Source organism: Magnolia sinica, chromosome 18, assembly GCF_029962835.1.
Source record: "Magnolia sinica isolate HGM2019 chromosome 18, MsV1, whole genome shotgun sequence".
Classification (NCBI taxonomy): domain Eukaryota; kingdom Viridiplantae; phylum Streptophyta; class Magnoliopsida; order Magnoliales; family Magnoliaceae; genus Magnolia; species Magnolia sinica.
Window position 1 is genome coordinate 43,389,319 of NC_080590.1, and position 25,091 is coordinate 43,414,409.

Below are 25,091 nucleotides of genomic sequence, written 5' to 3' on the forward strand. Positions count from 1 at the left end.
GTACTTACACCACAACGTAGTTGTTGGATAATGTTGGCATTCTCAAAAATAGCAGGCTTGAGGACATTGTTTGGCTTGACACATCTGATGTAATGAGGCTCTGTTGAATTTAAGGTCTCCATCAGAGACTGTAGTTGCAGCTGCGATTTTATCATTTCCAAAAGAGAGAAATGTTAGCACAAGGGACTGCATGTAATTTAAGCATTTACGCATGAAATAGAACGAGAGCACTAGCAGGGTTGTGTGTACATGTAGAGTAGTAAGAAAATTTGCAGAGCTCTATGAACAGTAGGAAGCCTCATTAAGTTCAAAATGGAAGAAGGTTACATTAATCACTGGGACAAATCAAGCACTAGAAAACCAAAGAGCCATAGACAGTGAGACCTCTTAGATCAATACAATTACACCACTAGTAAAAGACAACAAATACAACAACATGATGGCACTTCTATATCACAGCAAATGCATAATAGACTTATATATGCTCCCCTAACTAGCACTAATGTGTTTAGGATCTTTTATACACTGTTTCTGTTGCTTGTTGCCCTGGGCACAGTACAAATTGTAGCTTTCATGTTGCCAAAAGCACATGTAAAATTTCTTCCACAACTAGAAGTGTCTTAAAATGTAATAAACATGTTAGAGGGCAATTAACCTCTGCAAGAAACAAACAAACAAACAAAAGGACAACACACCAGACAAAAAACCAGCAATTCTAGCAGTTGAGTTTTCTTATTTCCAGCCAAGAAGATATATGCAAGATTCACCAATGAAAGTTTCTTGATGTCATTAACAATCCAAACAGGCCCTAAGTTGAACTCTTTCCAATATCTGGTTATAATATTTCCTTCACTTAGAGGGAACCGACTTACAAGTTGTTGTTCGAGGTTCCATTCAAGCCTCTATTCTCCTCTTATCTTCTCTTTATATAATTCAAAATTTTCCTTAAACACTTATTTCAGTCAATGGCATCACCAAATCCTTGAATTGTTCTGTTACCTTCATTCATTCTTACAGTGTTTCTTTTCTTTTATTTTTCAAAGATTCCGTTTTGAAAATGTTTTTCAAGATATCCAAACAAAGAAGATGAATGACAGAGGTCATGAGCATGAAGTACTTCATTTCGCAAACGAAAACATTATTATTTTTGTTGCGTTCTTTAGAATCCATACAACTCTGCGAATCATTTTTTTTTAAGGGTAACAACTCTGTGTACCAATGGCATTATCAACCTCTGTCTAGTTTTTAAATTTACGTGTCTCATCCGTTTCTAGTTCTTTTTCTTTAGTGATTAGACTTCAAGTATTCAAAAACCATCCTAGAGCAATTCCTCCCAGAAAAGATAAATGGGCCACTGTGCCCTTTGAGTTGATTCATACCAACACCTGGGAACCAGTTGCTACTGTCTCTGTTCTAGGTTAGGTATTTTGTTTCCTCTATGCAGATTATTATCAGATTTTTATTTATATTTGGAAATCGAGGTATAACGTTTTTGACATGTTTAGAGCTACTTAGAGAAGTTCTGACCCACTTCAGTGGGAGCATTGAAACTTCAAGATAAGATAATACCAGAGAATATTTATTGCAGGAGGTTCTCTTGTATTTATAACAGCGTGGGATTTTGTTTCAAACTTCATGTACTCAATATAAATACAACAATACACAAATTTTAGAGGCAAAACTATGCCCCAGAAACTCGGTCAAAATGAAATTTAACTCCTAACAGCTATAATAGAATCAGAACATTCAAACGCAAGCCGAGGAGGTCTGTTAGCAGTTGTGATCTTCGGGAAAGATGAACAATGGAAAATTTATAGTGAAGCTAGAAAAACTTTACTCGCGCAGCCATAGGTGAAGGATGATTGCTTTTGGCGAAAGAACAAGAGATTGTAAGTCCATGAAAAGAGATACACTGACAGATTTGACGGGTACTATTCCAGTCCACAGTGGGTCATCCTGGAGAGCCTATAGCACCATGTGAAAATGGATAGATCCCAAGAAAGAAGAGAAATGTCCATGAATTTCTTTGCTTCTTTTTTTATGAGAGGTATTAAATATGAATGAAGAATATTACCCTACTGCATACAAGATAGTTCAAGAACCAGAAAATAAAAATCCATGAAGCTCTAATATAAAGAAAACCATACACAAATTTTAGAGGAAAAACACACAAGGAACTGGTCAAAACAAAAATTGAACTCCAAACTACTAAAATAGATTCAGAGCAGTTATTTCATCTAAAGTGGAATGGACCTAATCACCTTAAAGCGTGATCCAATGGAAGAAAATTTGGATGATTTTGATGACAGCTCCGGAAGTGGAGGAAATAGACTTGCCACGAAGGAGCACTTTGAAGCATTTAGTAAATCTTGATGTTCAGCCACCACGTAATCTTTGTTTTTGTCCAGAAATTGATCAGCTTGATATGCGACCTATAGAAATATAGAGAGATTATACAAGTTGCAGGAAAAAAAAAAAGTCTTGGCACAGAATGGAGACAACAAATATGCAAAGAAATTTTTTATTTTTACCTCCCCTGCATAATGAGAAATAGTAAAATCAGTACGGGAAAGCTTTGGTTTGATAAACCGCTTGTTACTTTTGAATGTCTGGTACAACTTCTGAGCAAAGGTTTCATGTGTGGATTTAGGAAACATGCTGCATGACACATGGAGACAAACATGAAAATGTTTTCCTGTTCGTTTATGAAAATGAAAAAAGAAAATGAAAAAAAATAAAATAAAATAAAATAAAATCCTTTTAGAACCCATAACCAATGTCATCCTAGCAGTAGCTTAACCGAGGATGAGACCAGCTGAAATGCTACGCTAGCAACATACCAGGCTTCATCTAAAAGTGCAATAATCCCTCCAGGTTTCTGCGAAAAAAAAAAAAGAAAGAAAGAAAGAAAGAAAGAAAAAAGACAGGTCATTTTATAAGTGGATCAGCAAAACACTGACAAAAAATGTATATTCAACATGAATCACACACATGCAAGGAAAATCAAGCCATCGCTCGTCTAAAGCCAACCAAAAACAGCTTCACATTTCACATTTATGGAAGAAGAAAGAAAACATGCAGCAATATGAGTTTAATTCACATATGATATGAGGTATATAGCATGTCAATCTTGGCAACAAGCACATACATGACTATTGTGTAAAAGATTAAGAGAAAATTGTTTAAGAAGAAGCACACATGAAATTTAAAATGCAAGTGAAGAAGAAGAACAAGACAAAGTCAACCTCGGCAAATTGGAATTCAAGATGAAGAAGTCAACCTCAGAAAATTGAAATATGCATACGGCTAGAAATGATATTGAAAGATGCATTATGATATGACTACTAATATACAAAAGATGAAGAGAACTGATTGGATAGAAATGCATGTCAAATTTAAAATACAAGTGAAGCAGAAGAAGACTTTGGATTCCATCGAATTGATGTTTTGCATGTCAATTAGTGTCATACTTCAGTTCCGTACCATTTGTTGTTTCATTTTTTCCAAGTGGAACTTGGCAAATGCTGAAGAAGAAAGAAAACATAGGATTTCATCAAGTAGACATGCCAACCTGATCATAGTTCAGTTTTGTGCCATTTGGTGTTTTATTTTTCCAACTGGAACTCGGAAAATGCTGTTTCAGCCACTTCATTGTTTCATTTCGGAAAAGATGCATGCAAAATATTACAAAAGAAGAAGGATAATTTTCAAAAATAAAAAATCAAAGTAAAAAAATACACATTTTACTAGATCTACCAATGCCATCCATAATATTATTTATATCCGAAGTCAAGAGAACAAGAAAAATAATTTTCAAGTGGTCCTTGATGTTTGGTATTTACTATAAGTCTACAACACAACTAGCAAACATGAAATTTCTATGACTGCTCAAAAATAAAAAATAAAAGTAAAAAATACACATTTTACTAGATCTACCAATGCCATCCATAATGTTATTTATATCCGAAGTCAAGAGAACAAGAAAAATAATTTTCATGTGGTCCTTGATGTTTGGTTTTTAGTATAAGTCTACGACACAACTAGCAAACCTGAAATTTCTATGACTGCTCATTGAACCCCTGCTCTATTCATTCTAATTTCCCAAATATCGGTATCAGGGGGTGTATCAGCCTAGCCGAAAAATGATACGGGCGTTGTGTCTCGGTATTGCCCATATTAGACCATATCACCCATATTGGTTGAAATTTTTTAAGCCAAAGAATCAAGAAAAAATATCAAAAAATGGGGGGAAAAAAGATATTCAAGAATTTTTCTTTTTCTTTTTTCTTTTTTCTTTTTTTTTTTTGTATTTTGGACATTCATATAATGGCCTATTAGACCATTCTATTATAAGAATGTAGTCCATTGGCTTGTCCCATTGGAAGTCAACCAAATGGGTCCTAATTCAACGCAAAATCAAGCATGATTTAGTAAATTAGTGCCCATGGGTGGGGGAAAAGTCAAGAGGAGATCCAGATGGAGAGTCGCGCTTCTGGCTGTTCTTTGGTCCTTATGGGGTGAAAGAAATGGACGCTATTTTCAAAATAAGTCTTGTTCTCCATCTGGGGTTATCAGCAAGGTGAACCTTTGTATTAGGAAGTGGGTTGCCTTAAATGGTTGTTTTTTTTTTTTTTTTTAATTCTTTCCTTTTCTTTCTTTTTCTGTCTTTGCTTTGTTCTTTTCTTTTCTTTCTGTTTTGTCTCTTTTTGGCCTATAGCCTGGAATAAAATTAGCATCTTTTTTTTAAAAAAAGCATTGAATTAAAACAAAAAGAATGAAAAAGGTGGATGGTTCACCCTTCTTTCCGATTTTTCCCATAATGGTCCATTCCACTTCAATTAATTGAATCTCATTCAATTTTGTTTTGATCCCCTAAATATAGTCTAAAATGATTTTATAAGCTTTCTTCATAGACAAAAATAAGAAAACAATAGGAAAATGAGAGAAATTTTGGAAAAAGAATTCCAAATTTGGGCTTTTATGGGCACATCGTCCCGTATTGGCCTCCATCCCCCGTATCAGCCCTATACTTGTGCCAATATGTGCCGTATGGGCTGATACAGACCGGTGCATGGTGATATTGCCCACTTTTTAGGGTGGGCCACCCCGACCCCGTATCCCCGATACAAATACGATACACAGCCATATCGGCTGATACGATACCCATGTCCAAAACCATGTTTCCTTCAGCATCATTAGCATTGCAGCCACTTCCAGCTCTCATCACCTGTTAAATGTCCATTCCTACTAAAGACTTCTATTTGTTATTTTGTTAAAATAGGGGTATCTCTCGGCATGTGTTCTGTACAAAGCAGGGATCTATTGGTCCTTGTATTTGTAGGGGAAAATTAGTTATTCTTTATATTTTTATGTTTCTTAGATGCACAATAGAACTGGAAGCTTAGTGAAAATACAACTCGGTAATATGAGACTTTCATGGCATGAAAACAACCAAAGGTTCCATCTCCTATTTAAGGTTAACATCATCTATGGGTTTCAAATGTTATTTTTTAGACCAGAGACTGATACAATTAGTTCTCCAGAATTTTATTTCATGATTTCTGATCATCATCCATATTGTTGATGTCTATATACGAATCGTCCCGATCGAGGTGAAACCATATGGTTGTCAATCATCTTAACTTTTCAGATTTCTCCATGATTTGTTTACAAACTTTTTTCATTTTTTTTATGGTGCTTCAAAGCACACAAGACCGTAATTTGTAAAAACCAGTTTTCATGCTTCAGCTTCAATATGTCGAAACCCATCAGGGATTTCTCGTAACAACCACACAGATTTGTTATATAGAACCATATGAAAAAAGTTATTGTGCCTGATTTTACTCAATTTTGGTGGAGTTTGCAGTTTTCATGACGAAACTCAACCCTATGTTTACCATCGAACCTGGTAAGCCAATTTTATGATTTTCCTGCTGGAATCTTTATATACAATCACTTTACATCATCTTATCTGAAGTGAAAATAAGGTCGGGAAGATTTCCTTTTGATCTGAAATAGTTCCTTGTGCACTGTGTCGAACTTTTGAGTCCTGCTTTTTTACCATGACATGCTTTTGTGTTGGAACAAGTTCAGTATATACTTTGGATCATCTGTGGTAACTATTCAGATTTGTTTATGGTGTTTATCCATCTAAACCTAGATAAGCATTGAACATTGCTTCAGATCTGGTGCAAGTTGTTTATGTTAAATTGGACACACACACAAAAAGCAAACATATATATTGGCCATCTTGATGCATAATTTTTTGCTTGGAAGTAGTCTGTGGCAATATGTTGATGGTTACATGGGCAAACCAGTTGCTGGTGCAGACTATTTTGCCAAAAAAAAAAAAAATTTGATGAGTGGAGGCTCAATGACACCACAATATAGACTTGGGTGGCAAACTCTGTTGAACCCTCAATTTTTATGAATCTCCCAAGGTCCACTACTGCTAAAGAGGTCAAGAATTACTTACAGAGTCTTTTCATGCACTAGTTTTTCCAGGGAATATTGTCCTCGGATAATAGAGCCACTTCTCAAGACGAATGATCTAACCAGGGATTGTACTCTATTATGAATATCCCAAGGTCCACTACTGCTAAAGAGGCCAAGGACTACTTACAGAGTCTTTTCATGCACTCTAGTTTTTCCAGGGACTATTGGCCTGAGATAATAGAACCACTTCTCAAGATGAATGATCTAACCAGGGATTGTAATCTATTATGACTGGATATTGGGATCAATAGCTCTCATGAAGCATCAGTTTTCTCAAGACGAATGATCTAACCAGGGATTGTACTCTATTATGAACGGATATTGGGATCAATAGCTCTCATGAAGCATCAGTTTTCTTCTGAGAGTGAGAAGATATCCGCAAAACACAGAGCTCAGAGTCACCCTTGTAAGTTACTGACGACTTCTTCTTCTTCTTCTTTTTTTCGAAGGCCAACACCCCATCATACCACTCTTAGCTAGCTACAGATGGGATCAACGGCGCCATGACATTGAAAAGTCCATGTTTGAGATGTCAGTCTACAAATATTTTAAATAGACTTTGAAGTGGTTCTCTTGAACAGTTGAACTTAATGAAAATCACATCAGGGCAATAAAACTTGCTCTGTTCCAGTAGTTCTGTCAACCATCAGATCAGAATCCTTGGCATCAGCAATATCAAACCATCAAGTTGGTTAATTGTAAGAAATAAGGATGTGTTTGGAAGTGCCTCATTCTTAAGGTCAACAATTGAGTAGCATCAGGAAGCAATAGTTCCATGACCTTCCTGTATGTATCCCATTTCCATTTGGGGAAGAAAAAGCAGGAGAAACAGAAGCCTGCTTGATGTCAGTTCAATGTTATGCATCACCCCGCAATTCATGTTCATGCATGGTTGGCTAGAAAATCCCGCCAACTGCAGTTTGATGCTATGACCAAAGCTGCCTCATTAATCAAGTGATTCATAAATACTTTTACTGTTAAGAAATAAAATCTCCCATTGCCAATCTATAGATTTGTGTACAAGCATCTACAAATGAGTTTTATGGGTGCATGTTTGTTGCAAGTTTCTGATCAGTTTTTATATTAAAACATTTCCAAATTATTTAGCAGACTTTAGTCATTTATACAACTCTCAAACTAACAGTAATTAACTATTTTGCAATATTTATGATCATTTATGTGCATTCTCAACAGAATTGATCATAAGGCAACCAAAATAAGCACCAGTTCTTCATGAATGAATATAAAGGATTGCATCAGGCAGCAGGCAAAAAACCTTCTCAATCAGATCCAGCACATCTTGGTTATCAACAAACTCTATGTAGCTCCAATTGATTTCCTCTTTTGTGTACTCTTCCTGTTCCATTTTGAAGACATGCTGCCAGTACACAACCCAAGAAAAAATCAAGATATTAGAGGTTTCCAAGATAGAGGCAACAACTTGTCATGGAGTAAGCTAACCTGGTTAAAATGCTGTTGCAGCTTCTCATTTGTGAAATTAATGCAGAACTGCTCAAAACTGTTTACCATGAAATATAAGGAAATATCAACAAGGAAATTGAGATTGATCAATCATGTTATGCAGCAACAAAGTTGCAGGTGCTTCAGTCAATTAATGGCTTACCTATTACACTTAAAACTTTCAAAACCATAGATATCAAGAACTCCAATTAATGATTTCGAGTTCGGGTCCTGCCCAATTGAAACATTGATTTTATCCACAAGCCTGTAAGATAGAAAAAGAATAAAACAAATTACTTTGGTAGCAAAATTAATACACCATGAAAACAGCCCTTTCCAACTAAATGTATAACATTCCAGAAACAACTCCACCATATACAAGCTCTTTTACCAATCAAATAGGCGGGAGTAAATTGTTTTTGCTAAACCATCCCGGCTAACGATTGCATTAACAGGATCTAGCGTTCTCGTAATGACTTCTTCAGGTGTCACCATCACACGTTTAATCAGAGCATCTTCCAAATTCTGGGCGTCACACCTACCACACAAGATTTAGTCCAGATAAACTGATATTAACAAACAATCGTGATAGATAGCAAGCTACATTCCATTATATAGAACAAAAGGGAACATAGTTCTAGGGATATACATGAGAAGTTCAGCCGTCATTTTAAGATGGAATCTAGATTTTTCATCCTTAACGACAGATGAGTCTATCTCCTTTCCCTTTGCAAAATCAATATTACCAATATGAAGAATAGCAGCTACAACCCTGAAAATAGCCTCCTGAAGAGAACAGTAACTATCAGAAATCTGATTGAGCAACCAAATCTAAGAAATAATTTCTACCCAGAGGTGGACCCAACATAGCATCAGATTGACAGGGGAAGGCTGACCTGTTCTTGCTCGCTGATTCCAACTATATCCATAGCCCTCCTGGTTGCAAGATATTCATGAGCATCATTTACTCCATCTAGATCATAACAATTAGATTGGTTGAGGTAATGGAATGATTTAGGGTTCCCCAATTTGTACTTCTCAATATCCTGCAAGGTTGAGTCAACAATTCCAAAATCATGGCTCTTTAAGTATAAAAAAATGGCATATAGTCTTATGACGCAAAGAAAGTTAATGAGACGGCAGCTGTTTATCTCAGACAGATAAGGAAGTAAGGTGAAAGAAGAGAATAACTACCTCAGGTGGTGCTGAACAAAGAAGGTAAAAGCAATGGTAGTTTCTCTCAGGATCTGAAATTTGGCAGACACGCGATCTTTCAAGTAAGTAAGTTCTAATAGCTGCTCCTGATATCCTTCCATTCTTGTCAAATTGGATCTCCACAAATTTACCAAAACGACTTCATTGTAATGCCATGAAGAGAATAAAAAGGTAGAGCACAATAAGTTTTCTGAACATTAAAACTGGACCGCAAACATGATGGAACGATAACTTCAGACTGATTAGAGATGTAAAGAAAAGCCACAAGGAAATAGATATTTACCTTGAGTTGTTGTTTCTAACAGTTTTGGCATTGCCAAATGCTTCTAGAACTGGATTGGACTGTAATTTAAATCATCAACCAGAAGGCATGATTTAGTCACAATGCCAATTCCTTTCCATTTGCACAGAAAGGTGAGAAGCAAATAATATGGTTTGCAGAAGATAATTGACAATTTTCAAGACAACCAAGATTAATTATCTTACTTCTAGAACTTGTTGTTCAACTGTCCTTCCTTCTATTCCAGACCGTCCACCCAAATATGCAAGATATCTCATGAGCATCTTTGTCGTTTCAGTTTTACCAGCCCCACTTTCTCCACTGACCAGAATGGAGTTGCTCTTCCCTTCATTAATCATCGCCCTATATATGGACAGGCACATATCAATACAAACCATACTTGGAAGATTGTGACTTCTGAGAAAAAGACAGGAAATCACCTGTATGCAACATCTGCAACTGCGAAAACATGAGGACTTAGCTCCCCAAATGCTGCCCCTTTGTATTGTTCCATCATGTGGGTATCATATAGATGAGGCAATCTTTGAAATGGGTTTATTGCAATCAAAATATTACCAGTATATGTCTGGAAGATAGGCACAAAATGTTAGTTTAGAACTGTCTTTCCCCCTTTACTAGAAAGTCAAGAGCCACAGATTTGAAAGAAGATGAAGCCAAGTATCTCACATAGATCTCATTTAGTTCATATCGAGTGGCCAAGTTTTGCAAGACTCCAGGTTCATGCAAATATGAGAGCTTTGTCATGTCATCTACACCTCCAGGTGGAGCCTCAGTATCCTTCGGAAACATCTTAGACAATTCAGCAACAACCTGTACACAGGCATCCAGTCAACTCAACTGAAAAGATCACTATATTATGCGAACCTGTCCGGATTATGGCGGTCTGATTATATAACAAAAACCTGATGCTTTGGAAGACAAAATTGGATTTCAAAGGCAAATATGGACTTTACCAAGAACAACTGAGCATGGCATAAAATATGAGCTTTATTCCATTTCCTTTAGTGAATTGACTTAAGAGAAAGGATCCAATGTTTACCACAATATTTTCACAGATATTTGGCACTCTTGCCATAGGGTACACGCGTATAAGATACATCCTTCATCTGGTGGCACTACCTCACACCAGTTCGAAGATCCTCACTGCCAATTGGACTTTTGAGCATCAAGTGCCGACAGTCTTGTAATCCTCAAAAGTCTTCCAAGCAGTGACTACAAGATTCGCATGAAGCATTAGATACTTTCATTGATTCGGGGGAATTTTACAATTCTGGTATTTCATATCACTGGCCTGCAATACCAATACTTTAGGCCAATATATTGGTTGACGACTCGACGTTATTGATATTTAGAACACTAGTTGTGTGACCTACATATATTGCAATTGTCTCTAGCTAACACATATTCCTTTGTTGAGAACACGCTAGTATCAATGTTGCACCCAATGAAACATCTTCCAATGCCCAAATCTAATGACTCGGCGTAGGACGAAGAAAGTAAAGAGACCAGCATTATTAATGTCCTGGTTGCCAAAAAAGAAACAAACAGTCAGATTTTCCACCCCTATAAGGAATCACCTTCATGAATATGAAGACTTGGAGCCGAAGAACTCTCAGCTGGACTTCCTTATATGAGGAACAATCAACAGCATATTGACTTAGTGACAAGATTGAGGATATCAAATCTTATGAGTCCATCCGAGCAGGCCGGCTCCACCAACAGATCATTGATTTTCTACGAAATGGTTAGTCCTGGAAAGCATGGCACCATGTGATGTTCATGCATTGTTAACTCTTAAAGAAAGATGGATCTTGGAAGGTGTATGGATAGTCATGCGATCAACCTGGCTACTATCAAGTATTTGTTTCCTATTCTGCATTTGGATAATATGTCAGAAATGCTACACCGAGCAAAGATCTTTTCATACATCGACCAACTAGATGCCATCATATTTGCATCCAACCTAGGGATGATTGGAAGACGTTGTTTAAAATATGAGATAAGTTATATGAGTAGCTACTGATGCCATTCGGCCTTCCAAATGCACCAAGTACTTTCACGAGGTTGATGGTAGAGGTACTCCATCCCTCCAGGGGGAAGTTTCTAGTTGCTAATCTAGGCGATGCTCTTGTTTTCGATCCTGATTCATCTAATCACCTTGATCATTTATCGAAAATAATTGATGTGTTATGAAGGGAGCCCTATATTCTAACTTGAAAAAGGGCTCCTTCCTTGTTGATAATATTGTGTTTTGGGGGTATATTGTGTCTGCAAAAGGAATCAAGGATAACTAAAAGAATATCAAGGCAATTACAGAGTGGCCCACGCCATAAACTCTCTCGAAAGTTTGTTCTTTTCATGGCTTGGCAACATTTCACTGAAGATTTATTCAAAATTTCAGCACTATTATTTCACAGACTACTGATTGCAAGCGAAAGGAAGTTTGAATGGACCAAAGCGGTAGACAAAAGCTTCAATGTACCAAGAAAAAGAAAAGGAAAAAGACAAAGGCTTCGTACTTGCAATTCTGAACTTCAACAAACTCTTTCATGAACATATGTGGTTTTAGCTCGAATTACAAAATTAGTAGGCTCACTTTGTGGCCCAGCTGATGATTGGAATTGCCAAATTTTTTAGCCAACACTACCTTACCATGGGCCCAACACAATGATTGTCTTGTACGCCACACATGTATGTGGAGTTGGCATAGTTGATGAAAATTGCCGCTTCAAGCTCACCCTACTGTGAATATAGACAGTAGAATTCGTAGTAATTCTTTCCCACCATCCAAACACAATTTCTGGATTCCACAAATTCCAGATTGTCAAGTATGATTGATAGAATGAAATTCTCATGGAATCAAATTCCTGGAATTGAATTCGTAAGTAATTTCCAGATTCTAGGATGCCAAATGACACCTTGTGGTGTTCTGAAGCATACAGGACTGAAACTTGTAAAAGTTAGATCTATTTTCTAGGCTCAATCTGTCCAACTCACGAGGCTTCTCTTTTGAAGGCCGAAAGGAACCATTAGAGCACTATACTACGAAGCTATAGGGATTGATATCAGGATGTTTGGTGGAGATTCGAAATAAAAACTCCACCATAGTTTACCAACAAAATCCTAATAAGTCATTCTGGTTTTTCTTTCAGATTTTTTCAGCACATATGAAGTTAGGGGGTTTAAAGGAAACATAAGTTTTTCTATTCTGCTTTTAATTGAACTCATCCATTTTTTACCATAAACTGCTTTTTTAGGACAAATTTCATGTTACTTTGGATCTTATGTAGTTGAATTTCAAACTTTTTTGGATTTTTAGTATCCATCTACTTAAACCCAGTTCATATCAACCGCAGCTTCAGTGCAGGCTATTTATGTTAAATTGGATGATAAAAACGATAACAGGTAGGCCTTTCTAATGCACAATATTTTTCTTGAGGAAGTATACAGCGATATGTTGATAGCAGGAATTCGTGTGGATAATTTTTCCAAAAAGATTGATGAATGGGGGCGTAAGAACACCAAAATATTGACTTAGGCGAAGAATAAATCTGTATGCTAAGGGAAAAATCTTGAATTAGAGTCCGCTCTAACCAATCAAAGCACATAATAACTCCAGATAATCAACTAGAGCTTATCTGGCTTGAAGAATTAAAAAGGGGGAAAAAAAACCCATGGATAGGTGAATGTCTATCTGAAAATAATACACAAAAAAGTGATGCTGTATTGTGAACTACTTTTTATCCATAGTAGCTATTTCTCAGGCATTACTAAGGTTCTATCATCAAAAGAGAGAGGAAACATAACAACCTCAAAGATAGCATACGTACCGTTTTTCCATGTGTAGTATGCACATGGACCTCATGACCATTGATCCGGAAAACCTCTCCATCAATCCACGCCAACACTGGATCTTCAACCCATACATGAGAACCAACAACAATGTTGACAGGAGCTGCCTGCAGTAGCAAGTGTAATCACAATTCTGTCATGTGTTCACAGCTAAAAAAATTCAATATTTCAACAGATGGTAGAAGGTGATCCACAATGTTTACATAACATGATCAATTAATGTACAAGAAACAATTAGCATAACTTAAACTATTCGAGCATCCATTAGTATATGACTGCAAAACCTGCACAACCCATAACTACTTCAAACTTTATTTACCTAATGCTGAAGGAAAAGCATAAATCATCACACTAGGCTGTTATTCTTCAGTGCAAAACTCAATAAAAATCCAACTTTGGGTTTCCCTTCCAAAAAAAATTAATGTGTCCAAAATCAGTAGTTTCAGGCTTTAGAGACTTCTTTCTTTCTTTCTTTCTTTCTTTTAAGTGAAATCTTAAAAGTGTATTTCTAAAAAGAAAAGAGCAGAAGCACCTCAGCATCTTCTGAATGGTCACCATCAGCCACCCCGCTAATTGGGGTTGGCTTTATCATCATTGCATGGAAAAATTCCCCAACTGACTGCCCACGCTTGGGACCAGCCAGCACATTGCTACTAGAATAGCAATGCGTCGGGTTCAGGCTGGATCAGCCTGAGAGTGACCCGTTTACTGAACAGGCCCAAAATCCGGGCCCAAGCCCAATCAGTGATCCGGAATGACATGACCACACCCAACCCATGACTAGAATCTCAAGCCCAAGGCCTGCCCGGCACGGCCAGCTTACTAAAACTGCATTGGAAACCTTTTGCAAACTTCCTAAAGCGAGCACATGCTGTAAAGCACTTGTTTACTTATATATGTACATATAAATACACTTACATACAGTGTGTTTGTGTGTGTGGTGGTGATGGTGGTGGTGGTGGTGGTGGTTCTCATCTTCTTAGGGTCAACTGCGCCCCGCCAGTTTGTTTACTCAAATGAGCCACATTTTCTGACCCAAACCTGACCTGAAACCCAGCCTGTAAGCATCATTTAAGTGGGTCAGGTTTGTTGGCCCACAAACCGACCCAACCCAATGCCAGCCCTAATCGCTGACAAGCAGAGTTATACAATGAAGCATCTATATGAAACGTTATTAAAAATAATAATAGTAATAATAATAATAATAATAATAATAATAATAATAATAATAAAGACAACGTATGGATATTCATTATTCACTAAAACATAGAAATTAATTCAGAAACATCTTTACAGGAACTTGGAATGTTTAGAATCATAAATGAAGAAGGGGAAAAAAAATAGCCACAAATCAAACGAAATTGATAGACTTAAGCATGTTCTTGGCGGAATCGTGGTGACAGTAGTTAGCAGTAAGGACCACAATATCGGAAGTGCAGAATGGACCCCTTATTGTTGCCGTAAATACAGGCATCTAGATTAGGATCTATGGCATCCCTTGACAAGCCTAGACTGACTCAGTTATTGGCTTATTGCCTTTGTTGCTTCTCGCTATGGGAAAATCCTGGACATCTATCCTGCTGTCTCAGGAGAGATGCTTCTTCCTTTCGCCAAAGCCAAGATCCCTCCCAGCATTGGCATTAATCTGGGGCAAATGATCGAGCTAAAGGCCAGAGGGCAGGTGTATCTGGTCATCCCATATTTAAAGCCCCTGAGGTGATGACCAGGGTTACAAGATAGTGGCAGTCACAACAGCATCTCACAAACTCTCATACTCCGGACACTGTTTCCGGACGACTATCGTTTTATGGAAGATGATTGACGTGTCGCTGGAGGGAACCAGGAGAGCAGGGATAATGTATGGTTACAACTCATCAAGCAACAAAGGGTGTATACATTCAAAAGACCGAAAGAGTAACCTGCCAGCAAACCTGAGAATTTTTATGTAGAGGAAGGCATAGGTGACACTGATCCAGTGGATTACAAAACATTCAAATCCACCACAAGAGCCCCAGGTGAGTAAAATATTCACTTGTCTACATTCAACTCTATTCAACCAGGAGAGCAGGGAGGATGTACGGTTACAACTCATCAAGCAACAAAGGGTGTATACATTTCAAAAGGCCAAAAGAGTAACCTGCCAACAAACCTGAGAATTTTTATGTAAAGGAAGGCATAGATGACACCGATCCAGTGGATTACAAAACATTCAAATCCACCACAAGAGCCCCAGGTGAGTAACATATTCGCTTGTCTACATTCAACTTTATTGAAAGGCTCGGATTCAAGAAGAGCCATCCATTCTACTCCCTTTCAGAAAGTTCATGGTCATCTCAATTGTGATAGAGATTAGCCACACGTGGCATACAGATACTGCCATGATTCCAATGGAGTTTCAAGCCTTATGCCTACAGCCCTAGTATCAAAAGGTGGTTTTGCCAATACAAGGGTCAATAGAGAAGGTTTTTATATCCCCTTCAATAACTTGGGTAGAACAATCATTCTAAAAGGATGTGATTCAGAAGCCATGGCGACTGACTTTTGGAGGCAATCACAACAGATTGGGCCACTCAGTCCATGCAGTCATACATCGCTTCCGGTCTTAGGGGTTCAATTTCAGCAATCGAAGGGAACTCGTCATCAAGGAATAAGGGTCAACAAGCCAAGTTACAGCCATCCCAAGCTTTGTCCAAGCCTGGCCCGCATTGTTCGGCATAGACCCAAGCCCACCTGGTAGGGGTGTCAATGGGTCGAGCTGGCCCAACAGGCCCGAGGGCCGGGTTCAGGCTTAATACTCGAGCATGTTTCTTAAGCAGACCGAGCTTGGACTTAGCTGTCCAAAAGTTTGTCAACCTAGACCGTTGGCTTTTTCAAAAATTCAAAATTTAAACCAAAAATCTCTCCCTCTTTTCCAAAATGTACAACCCATCCCTCTTAATGCCCCTCTCTCTCTCTCTCTCTCTCTCTCTCTCTCTCTCTCTCTCTCTCACACACACACACACACACACACACACACACACACACAAATAGTGCTTCTTCATCTCCTACTACATACACACAAATAGTGCCTCTTCATCTCCTACTACTACTTCAGGGTGCAGTCACTTTGCAATGCCTGTGGAATTCAACACAGGAAGGCGAGGTGGGCCATGGCACAACAGCAGCAGCTGCAGCTAATGGTGGAGTGATGGTTGTTGATATGTCCTTGGTGACTAGTAAAGTGCCAAAAGAGAAGTGATTTGAGTCATTTGACTGCACAACACAACAAAGGAAATGATGCAACTTGGCGACCCCTCACACAAAGAAGATTCGGCCATTACCAGACCAAAACCAAGGTACACCTTTCTTCTATTGATCCATCTTATGTACCCTTGTGCACGTGTACAAGATCCAAACCGCTCAGTCAGCAAGCCCCACCGTTCTTTAATGATGCCTCTCCCTCTGTCTGGGAATGGTTGAGTTCGGGCACAAGTCGGGCCCTATATATGCATTTGAGGTTGGGCTTGGGGTAGACTATTTTGGCCCGTATGGGCCTAAGTCGGGTTTGGGCATACGTTGACGAATATGAGCCAAGCTTGGACACAGATTGGCCCAGCCCTAACCCAACCCGTTGACACCTCTACCGCCCGGGCTAGCGACAAGCCAAAATAGTCCAGCCTGAGCCCGAGGGTTGGTCCGATTGGAGCATATATATATATATATATATATAGAGAGAGAGAGAGAGAGAGAGAGAGAGAGAGAAAGAGGCGGGGTGTGGGTAGGAGCAGTAACGTGAGTAAATGAGGATTTTGAGGATTTTTATAAAGTGTATATTACAAAATTACCCTTACAAACCCTAATGGGTAGGGCCGAGCTAGACTGACAGTCTGTTGTACACAGTCCAAGCCGACCCGATTGAGAAACACGCCTGAATTTTAAGCCCGACCTCGGCCCTCGGGCCTGATACTCAAACCGAAGCCCGACTCAAGGCAGGCGATGCCCGAAAGCCTGACAAGCCAACCTGGCCCATTAACAGCCCTATCAAGGAACTGAGTGGAGCAAGTGATGGAACATAGCTCTCAAATAGAGACCCATGTAGTAGCAGCCGATCAAGCAATAATTGGCTCGTTATGTCATGAGGTAGGGACTATTGAGCCACCCTGCACTGAGCTTCAATGTGTCAGGGAGGAAGAGCCACTGAAATCGTTTGGTAGTTGTCAGTCATGGCAAGATGTTTACTTTGGGTGCCAATGCGGCTTCGATTTCATCCAAGGTCCAAAAAAAAGGGATAAAAAATGGCAAAATATTTTGGGGTTAAATATAGAAGGGGAGGAGGAAAATCTCTTAGATGAGGAACCAACCAGTATAAATGATAGCATCCAGAAGCCTAAAAGTGCCTAAGAGTTCAAGAATCTTCAATCGTCGATTAACTAGGATAGTAGGAGGCAAGGAAAGTGGGTAAATTGGGAAGGGCCATCCCTGGAGCTTATTCTTAAATAATTATTGCTTCTTGGAACAGTCGTGGGTTGGGCAGTGAAATTAAGAGGATTGCAGTTAAAAATATGGTCAAACGATCCAAGGTAGATAATTATTCTAAAAAAAAGAAGAGATTTTTCCTTTGTTGAAGTTTGCGAGACGTTGGGCAACCACCAATATAGCTATGAATTTGTGGGTCAATCAAACATATCTAACATCTAGAATCTTTCCATATAGGCCAAAGTTGACATAGGGATCGGGCAAGGTCTATCTCCATCTTATTCAAGATGTTGCAATGCAACATTAGTTAGGGTTTAACAGTGGTACATGGTCCAAACTTGACAAATTTGAGACCAACATTTTGAGTAAAGCTAAAAGGAATTTTGAACCTATGAAATGTCCCATAGTGCATGGGTGGTCACTTCAACATCATCAATTTTTCACACAAGAAGAGGGTCCTAAGTCACAAGCAAGAAGGTTTTGAAGATTTCTTAGCAAGACAGGAGCTTACCAATATTCCTCTTCAGGGCAGAAAATTTACTTGGTTTAATAGTGCTTGCTCCAGCAGAATGGACGAATTCCTTTCGAAGAACTATTTCCAGAGGCAAAAATTTACCTGGCCAAACAATGTTTGCTCGAGTAAACTAGACAAATTCCTTTTGAAGATATATTTCCAAAGGCATATCTCAAGGTGCTACCTAGGCCATGTTCTAACCACAAACGCATATGCCTTAACTCTATTATGGAAAGATGGGGTCTAAATGTAAGACCTGTAACCTCATGAAACCTTCCGTATGCCTCAACTTCGACTCTAGCATGTTCCTAGCAGACCAGATCGACGAGTTTGATAGCGACCCTATTTTAGCACTACAACACCTCAATACTTGTATCCTAGCGACCGCACGGGATCTACAATTCCAACGCCATGCAGCACACCCCATCATGACCCCTAGATTAGAAGTTGCAGTTTGGACACAATCCGAGGTGGGCCGCGCAACGCATGCAAGCCCCACTTGCACAAATCTCAATGTTGTCAAATCAATCAATCCACCAATCCATCAATCAAGCCATCCATCACTCATGTCTCTCTCTCTCTCTCTCTCTCTCTCTCTCTCTCTCTCTCTCTCTCTAGTCAAACAAGCTCATGCAACCCATGCCCTTACACATGCTTAGCTATCATTCTTTCCTTCTTTTTCTCCCCATTTTACCCTTCCATCTTCTTCTTATTCCCTCCCTATCCTAAAAGTTCTACCACAAAACTCCCTAACTCTCTCTCATTTCTACCATTTTCTAGCAATAGTAGAGAGAGATTAAGAGAAAGAATGAAAAAGATTAGACAGAATTGGGGAGAGATTACAAGAGAAAGAAAAGAAAGAAAGATTAGGGAGAGATTAAGAGAAAAGAGGGAGAGCTTGAGAGAGAATTAGGAGGGATCAGGACAGTAAGAGAGAGAGGAGAAAATAGAGATTAAAGAAGATTAGGGGTGGAGAGGAGCTTGGTGAACCATCCGATCGCCGATCCAAGCTGATCCAACCGTTCATCCTTTGAAGTGAGCGCATGAGAGGATCAAGACCCTCCCTTTCTTTGTGATCTGTCAATTTTGGTGGACCCACAAGGGTGAGGCCCACCTTGATCATGTATAGATTGTATGGTGGACCCCATAGTGGCGAGGGGCCCACAAGTAGCGGATCTCATTCCTTGCTTTTATTTCCTTTCCTTTCTTTTTCCTTCTTTTAAAATTAAAATATTGCAGGGCCCACAAGTGGGCCATGCTGGTGGAGAGTGTGCCCCGCATGCTGTCACAGCGTGGACCACTTTGTGTGGCCCACCGTGATATTTATTTTCCATTTAATATGTTGATCTGGACAACGAATTTGGATGGTGGAAAGGCATCAAAATTGATGTGATCCAAGGCTCCTTAGCCCACCATGAGTTAGTCAATCTAATGGACGATGTAGATATCTTGCATGGACCCCACCTTCATGCCAATTAGAAATAAAAAACACATATAATAAGATTCCAGACGCTGGACATTCACAATGTCAGAGACGTTGAACTGTCCAGCATCCAGACACAAGGCAAGATAGGGGCAGGGTGGGGCCTCCAGTCGTGGGCCCCACATGATGCATATGTTTCATCCACTCCGTCCATCAAATTATCCATACCATTTTGGCCACTGAGTCTAAAGCTTAAGTCGATCCATATCTCAAGTGGTCCACACCATAGCAAACCATTGGGATGAAAAGCCCAGCATCCTTGACGCCCTCTGCATGAGCTGGGAGAGTGAGTTTCCACTCATAGGACCCACTATGATTTATTTCTTAGATCTACACCATTCATATGTCTCCCGACTCATTTTAGCCCTAGAGCCCAAATATCAGGACGATCCAACCATTAGGTGGACCACACCAGAGGCGACAGTGAGGGCTGGGAGCACCCCTCACGTCAGCCAACAGACGTGGGTGGGGGGTGTCCCAGTCGTGGACCCCACCTTGCTGTATATGTTTAATCCACGTCGTCCACCATCTTCTCCAGATGATTTTAGGCCATGGGCCGAAAAATGAGCCATATCTAAGTCTTGAGTGGACCTCACGAAGGGGAACAATTCATGTATGTTGAAATATTCTAAGGGCCACCATCCTGTTCGTCTCAATCAGTCATAGTCAAAGCCTACTAGACTCCTCTCAAGCTAGCCCATCCGATGGATGGATCGGATCGTCCAAATGGGCCCCACCACGATGGTGGAATTCAAAAAATATATTATATGTAAATAAAAAAGTTAAACCCAAGCACTGGTGTTGTTGCAGCGTCTAGAGGGTGGGCGGACGCCCACCAGGGGGAGTGGGGGCCCACTCGTGGGACCCACCATGGTGCATGTATTTCATCCATGTCGCCCATCTATTTTGCCAAATCATTTTAGGCTAGGAGCCCAAAATCTAGCCAATCCAAATATCAGGTGGGTCATGCCATAGGAAACAATGAGGGCAATGATGTCTATTGTTAAAAGTTTCCTTAGGCCTCTGATGTTTATTTCTTAGCCCACTAGGGGCTGTGGAGCCCATTTTAGGGTCCCACCTGGGGGGATGTGTTGTCTACCCTACCATCCATCTTGGTAGGGTGCAGGGCTTGGATTTAAGTGGGCCACATCATGAAATCAGAGTGGTTGAGTGCCTGCCATTGGAAATCTTCCTAGGCTCACTGTAATATTTAATTGTTATCCAACCTGATTGAGGGGAGAGGGGGGGTGGGGGGCGCCATGGTTCCACCTTGATATATATGTTCTATCTAAACCGTACATCTGTTTTGTTATCTCCTTTATGTGTGTGGGCCCAAGTATGGGACCGATTCTAGTCTCAAGTGGGCCATGCCACATAGACCTTTACATTTCTAGTGGGGCTTGTTGTTCGGGTCCCAATCTCTGTATATGATGTGCCAATTAAGGCCGATTATCGCCTAATATGTTGGATAACATGCTAGTGTACTTGGCTTGATAGGACACACTAATAACATGCTTAGTGTAATGATATTATGCCTGCTTATATGCCCATATGCATCATTTGTATGCATGTTGTGGATGACGATTGATCATAGCATACACCTTTCGGCTTGAGATACTTAGGGGACCCCATATGAGATAGGGTTGCCCCACATGATCGTGCGGTACGCGTGGATTTGGTGCATGACTTGGATGGTATGACCCATGCATTTCACATCTTGTATGTCACGATCACATTACACTTTAGCAACATCAGGGTTGTGGCCTCCACAGGCATATCGTGGATGGCCAGATTGGATACCAGAAATATCTATTCTAGCATTAGGGCGTTATGGATGTCCTTGGGTGAAAGTCCCTAAACCCTTGTGATACCAGTAGGATGCTTCAATGTCGAGACCGAGAATATGACATGAGCGCCCGAGTGCCAAATACTAGTAGGCCACGTCTCCCACTACGTCGTGGTCGGTTGAAAAAGAGTGTGACCTTATCCGCCCAAGGGTAGGGAGTCGTAAGCTAGGTTAAGTTTGACCAGCTCATAAATGGGTCTGCTATCGACGAGTTGGATGGGCATTGGCATAGCACTAGCAAGGCGGATAGTGAAGTCTCTTCCACTCACTTGGTCATACACGCGATAGGGCAGCAATCAGTGTTGGAGTGTACTAGACGCCGGTGATGTTTCCAAATACGAACTGTACTGATATGTGGACTAATTGAGGATTGGTACGTTTTGCGTTACGTCCCTAACATATGACATTCAGCCACATAGGCCTTGCATTGCATAGCTTTGGTATAGCTAACAACATTCATGGACTTGGCAGTTTAGCCATCTATCATCTTCTGCATACTTTGATATTTGTCTTATTGTCATATGCATTATGTGCACACACACACGCACTCTACTAAGCTCTTAGGAAGCTTATGCGCGTTGGTTTATGCTGCAGGTAATGTTAGAGCGTATCAGCAGCATTAAGCCCAGATCATGAACTTGTTCTTTTAAGTTTTGATTACATCTTGTATTTCCATTTCCAGCATTGTACTCAAAGATTATATTAGTAAATATGTGGGGATGATGTTTTGTGACTTGGGTACACTTGTGGTTATACTCCTTTACAAAAAAAAAAAAAATCACCCTGAAAATCCTCCTTGTAGAATCTCAGGATCGGAACCTGGCGTATGGGAGCTAAGAGCTAAGAATAGGGTACTACGGAGGTTGTCGGCACTGGATTCAGCGGCCGAAAATTTTGTGAGCCCAGTTCCCGAGTTTGAGGCGTGACACCAAAGACGTTTTGATTTGAGAACATGCGGGCACAACATCCGAATGTCCACAAAACTACGAAGGGTTAGTGGTCTTCTTTCCAAGATTCTGGTAAAGCTAAGAGAAGATTTAGCTCCAAATTGAAGATGTTGAAAGGGAGGTTGAAAGATTGGAATAAGGACGTCTTTGACAACATCATCCATGACCAAGATAGTATGTTCAAAGAGAGAATGACTTTCAACAGAGCCAAGGATGACAAGGAGTGACTTAGGACGAGTGAGAGTCACAATTTCCAATTTGAAATTAAGAGTTAAAAAGATGGCTTTTGAGGGACGAAATATTTTTGAGATTGAAACGGATCAAAGTGGGTGACAAGAATAAATCATAATGCCATAAAACGGCTGACACTCAATGCAAATCAAACCGTATTGATTCTATCAAATTGGGCAACATGGAGCTCTCAGAGTCAAAGAAGTCAAAGATTTGTGTGGCATTTGTGAATCATTTTTCCGAGCTATATTCTGATATATTCAATCATTGTTCGACTCTAGAAGGAACTCAATTTAGTGCCATGTTTGTTGATGAAGCTAGAATTATGGAGGAATCCTTCTCTTCAGGAGGTAGAGGCAACATTATTCAACCTCCGATGAGACAAGGCCCCATGACCGGATGGTTACTTGCTTGTTTTTTATCAATTACATTGGGAGATCTTATAGGGTGATTTAATGGAGGTCTTCAACAAATTCTACGGTCAAGGTCTCATGGGCAGGGATGTGAATGCTACATTCATCGTCTTGATTTCTAAGAAGAAGTTACTTGCAGAGGATGTAAAAGACTTCAGACCCATCAGCTTGATCGAGAGCCTATATAAAATCATCACCAGGGTTCTAGCATCAAGAACCAAGAGGTTTTTGAGCTACACTTATTGCTAGCCTAATTTTTTTATATTTCATTTATATACTTTTATTTTTATTTTTATGTTTTGTAAAGGTAAAAGTGATTATTTTTTTTTTAAAAGAAAAGCACTGAGATGGCGCTAACTATTTACAAGTCCCATCACCATCAACATGACACGCTCCACATTGTTGCTTATATTTCTAAAATACTTGCCATTCCTTTCTTCCCATATCGCCCATAGGACTACCAGTAAGCAAGCCTCCATATAGCCCTCTTGGTTCCTAATTCCCGCACAAGTCAAGCCAAAAGAAGATTACCAACTAACTTTGGCATAGCCCAGGGAAATGTTAAAGCTCCTTAGAAATCCACCCATGCCCAATACGCAAGCGGACACTGAATAAAAAGATGATTGATCGATTCGGCATTTGCAATACACACAAGGCAAATATCGAAAATCACCATTTGCTTATTTCTAAAGATTATTCACAATCAAAACCCTTTCCCTCCTGACTAGCCACCCAAAGCCACGATCTTCGAAAGGGGCCCATAGGACCACACATACCGCATTTACTCGGACACACCACCCCTCCCTCGCTCCAGAAGTACACAATAGAAGGATTAGAGAGAAGAACACCCTAATTTCTCCTTATGTCACACCATACTATCCAGTTCCTAATCATCGAGTTGCACAAATGGATGCGATCAAGCAGCCGCTCTAACTCCTCAATGTCTTCCTCACTCAAAAAATCACGACATGGGGGCAACCATACGACGGTATCTCCACAGATGAAGAATCATCGTACCACTGCAATATTACGAGTTGTAAATAACCGGACCATTCTAAAAAATGTAGCTTGCAATGACGCTTCACCGACTATAGTGTCCTCCCAAAAGTGAATCTTCTCCCCATTTCCAAGGACAAAACCAATCCCTTAAAAGAATTTAGACTTCACTAAGGCAATCCCTTTCCAAATCATCAAGGCTCTATATATGGAGGATTCCTTGATACACCACTCTCCCTCAAAACACCCATACTTGTTAGTGATAGTCTCCCTCCAAAAGACACCCTCCTCCGTCCCAAATCTCCTCGGACATTTACTCAGCAAAGCACCTATCCCTCTTTAAGTGCCCGAAGGGCGTTCTAAACAGATTAGAGAGACTGACACATGACTTCTGGTGGCAAGGGGCAGATGAAAAGAACAAGTTTGTAAACCGATTAGGGAAGGGGGGTACCTTCTTAAGGAAATTGAAGGTTGTGAATGATGCGTTTTTTATCAAATGGCTTCGCAAATTTAGAACGGAGGAGGGTGGCCTTTGGAAGGAAGTTATTACTAGGAAATATAGGGGTGTGGGTAGATTCTTCTCTATAAATGGCTACAGGGGATGTGGAAAGCAATCTCTAATATGGGAGAGAGGTTTAAGGAGAGGATTGGGTTCTATTTGGGTGACGGAAAAGTAATCAGGTATTGGGAGAATGTTTGGCTAGGCGATAGGGTTCCACGTAAAGACCATCTGAGGTTGGCTAGATTGTCACCAAATGCAGATGTTACTTCGGTGCCCGGTTCCCTCCTTGCCGTAAGAACCTTTTGGAAGAGGAAGAGGTTGAGTTCATTATCTTGTCGAAGCGGCTTTGCTTCTTACTGCTAGTCCTTTTGTGATAGCTA

The 25,091-nt window shown here is 39.8% G+C and overlaps 1 protein-coding gene across 3 annotated transcripts in view; it reads right to left on the reverse strand.

Moving 5' to 3' along the window:
* The window catches only part of LOC131232786 (myosin-17-like), a 46,440-nt gene that overhangs the window by 10,566 nt on the left and 10,783 nt on the right, over nt 1–25,091 (reverse strand). For 2 of the 3 annotated variants that reach the window (XM_058229268.1, XM_058229269.1), the window contains 16 exons: nt 13,303–13,431; nt 10,139–10,282; nt 9,892–10,037; nt 9,658–9,814; nt 9,455–9,513; nt 9,151–9,310; nt 8,853–9,002; nt 8,606–8,742; nt 8,348–8,494; nt 8,120–8,221; nt 7,957–8,014; nt 7,772–7,873; nt 2,841–2,878; nt 2,532–2,658; nt 2,262–2,432; nt 9–140 (listed from right to left, as the gene is read on the reverse strand). In XM_058229268.1, coding sequence (XP_058085251.1) covers nt 9–140; nt 2,262–2,432; nt 2,532–2,658; nt 2,841–2,878; nt 7,772–7,873; nt 7,957–8,014; nt 8,120–8,221; nt 8,348–8,494; nt 8,606–8,742; nt 8,853–9,002; nt 9,151–9,310; nt 9,455–9,513; nt 9,658–9,814; nt 9,892–10,037; nt 10,139–10,282; nt 13,303–13,431 — 1,959 coding nt within the window. Of the gene's footprint in view, nt 1–8; nt 141–2,261; nt 2,433–2,531; nt 2,659–2,840; nt 2,879–7,771; nt 7,874–7,956; nt 8,015–8,119; nt 8,222–8,347; nt 8,495–8,605; nt 8,743–8,852; nt 9,003–9,150; nt 9,311–9,454; nt 9,514–9,657; nt 9,815–9,891; nt 10,038–10,138; nt 10,283–13,302; nt 13,432–25,091 lie in introns of those variants that run through there. The other variant, XM_058229270.1, reaches the window with a different exon arrangement.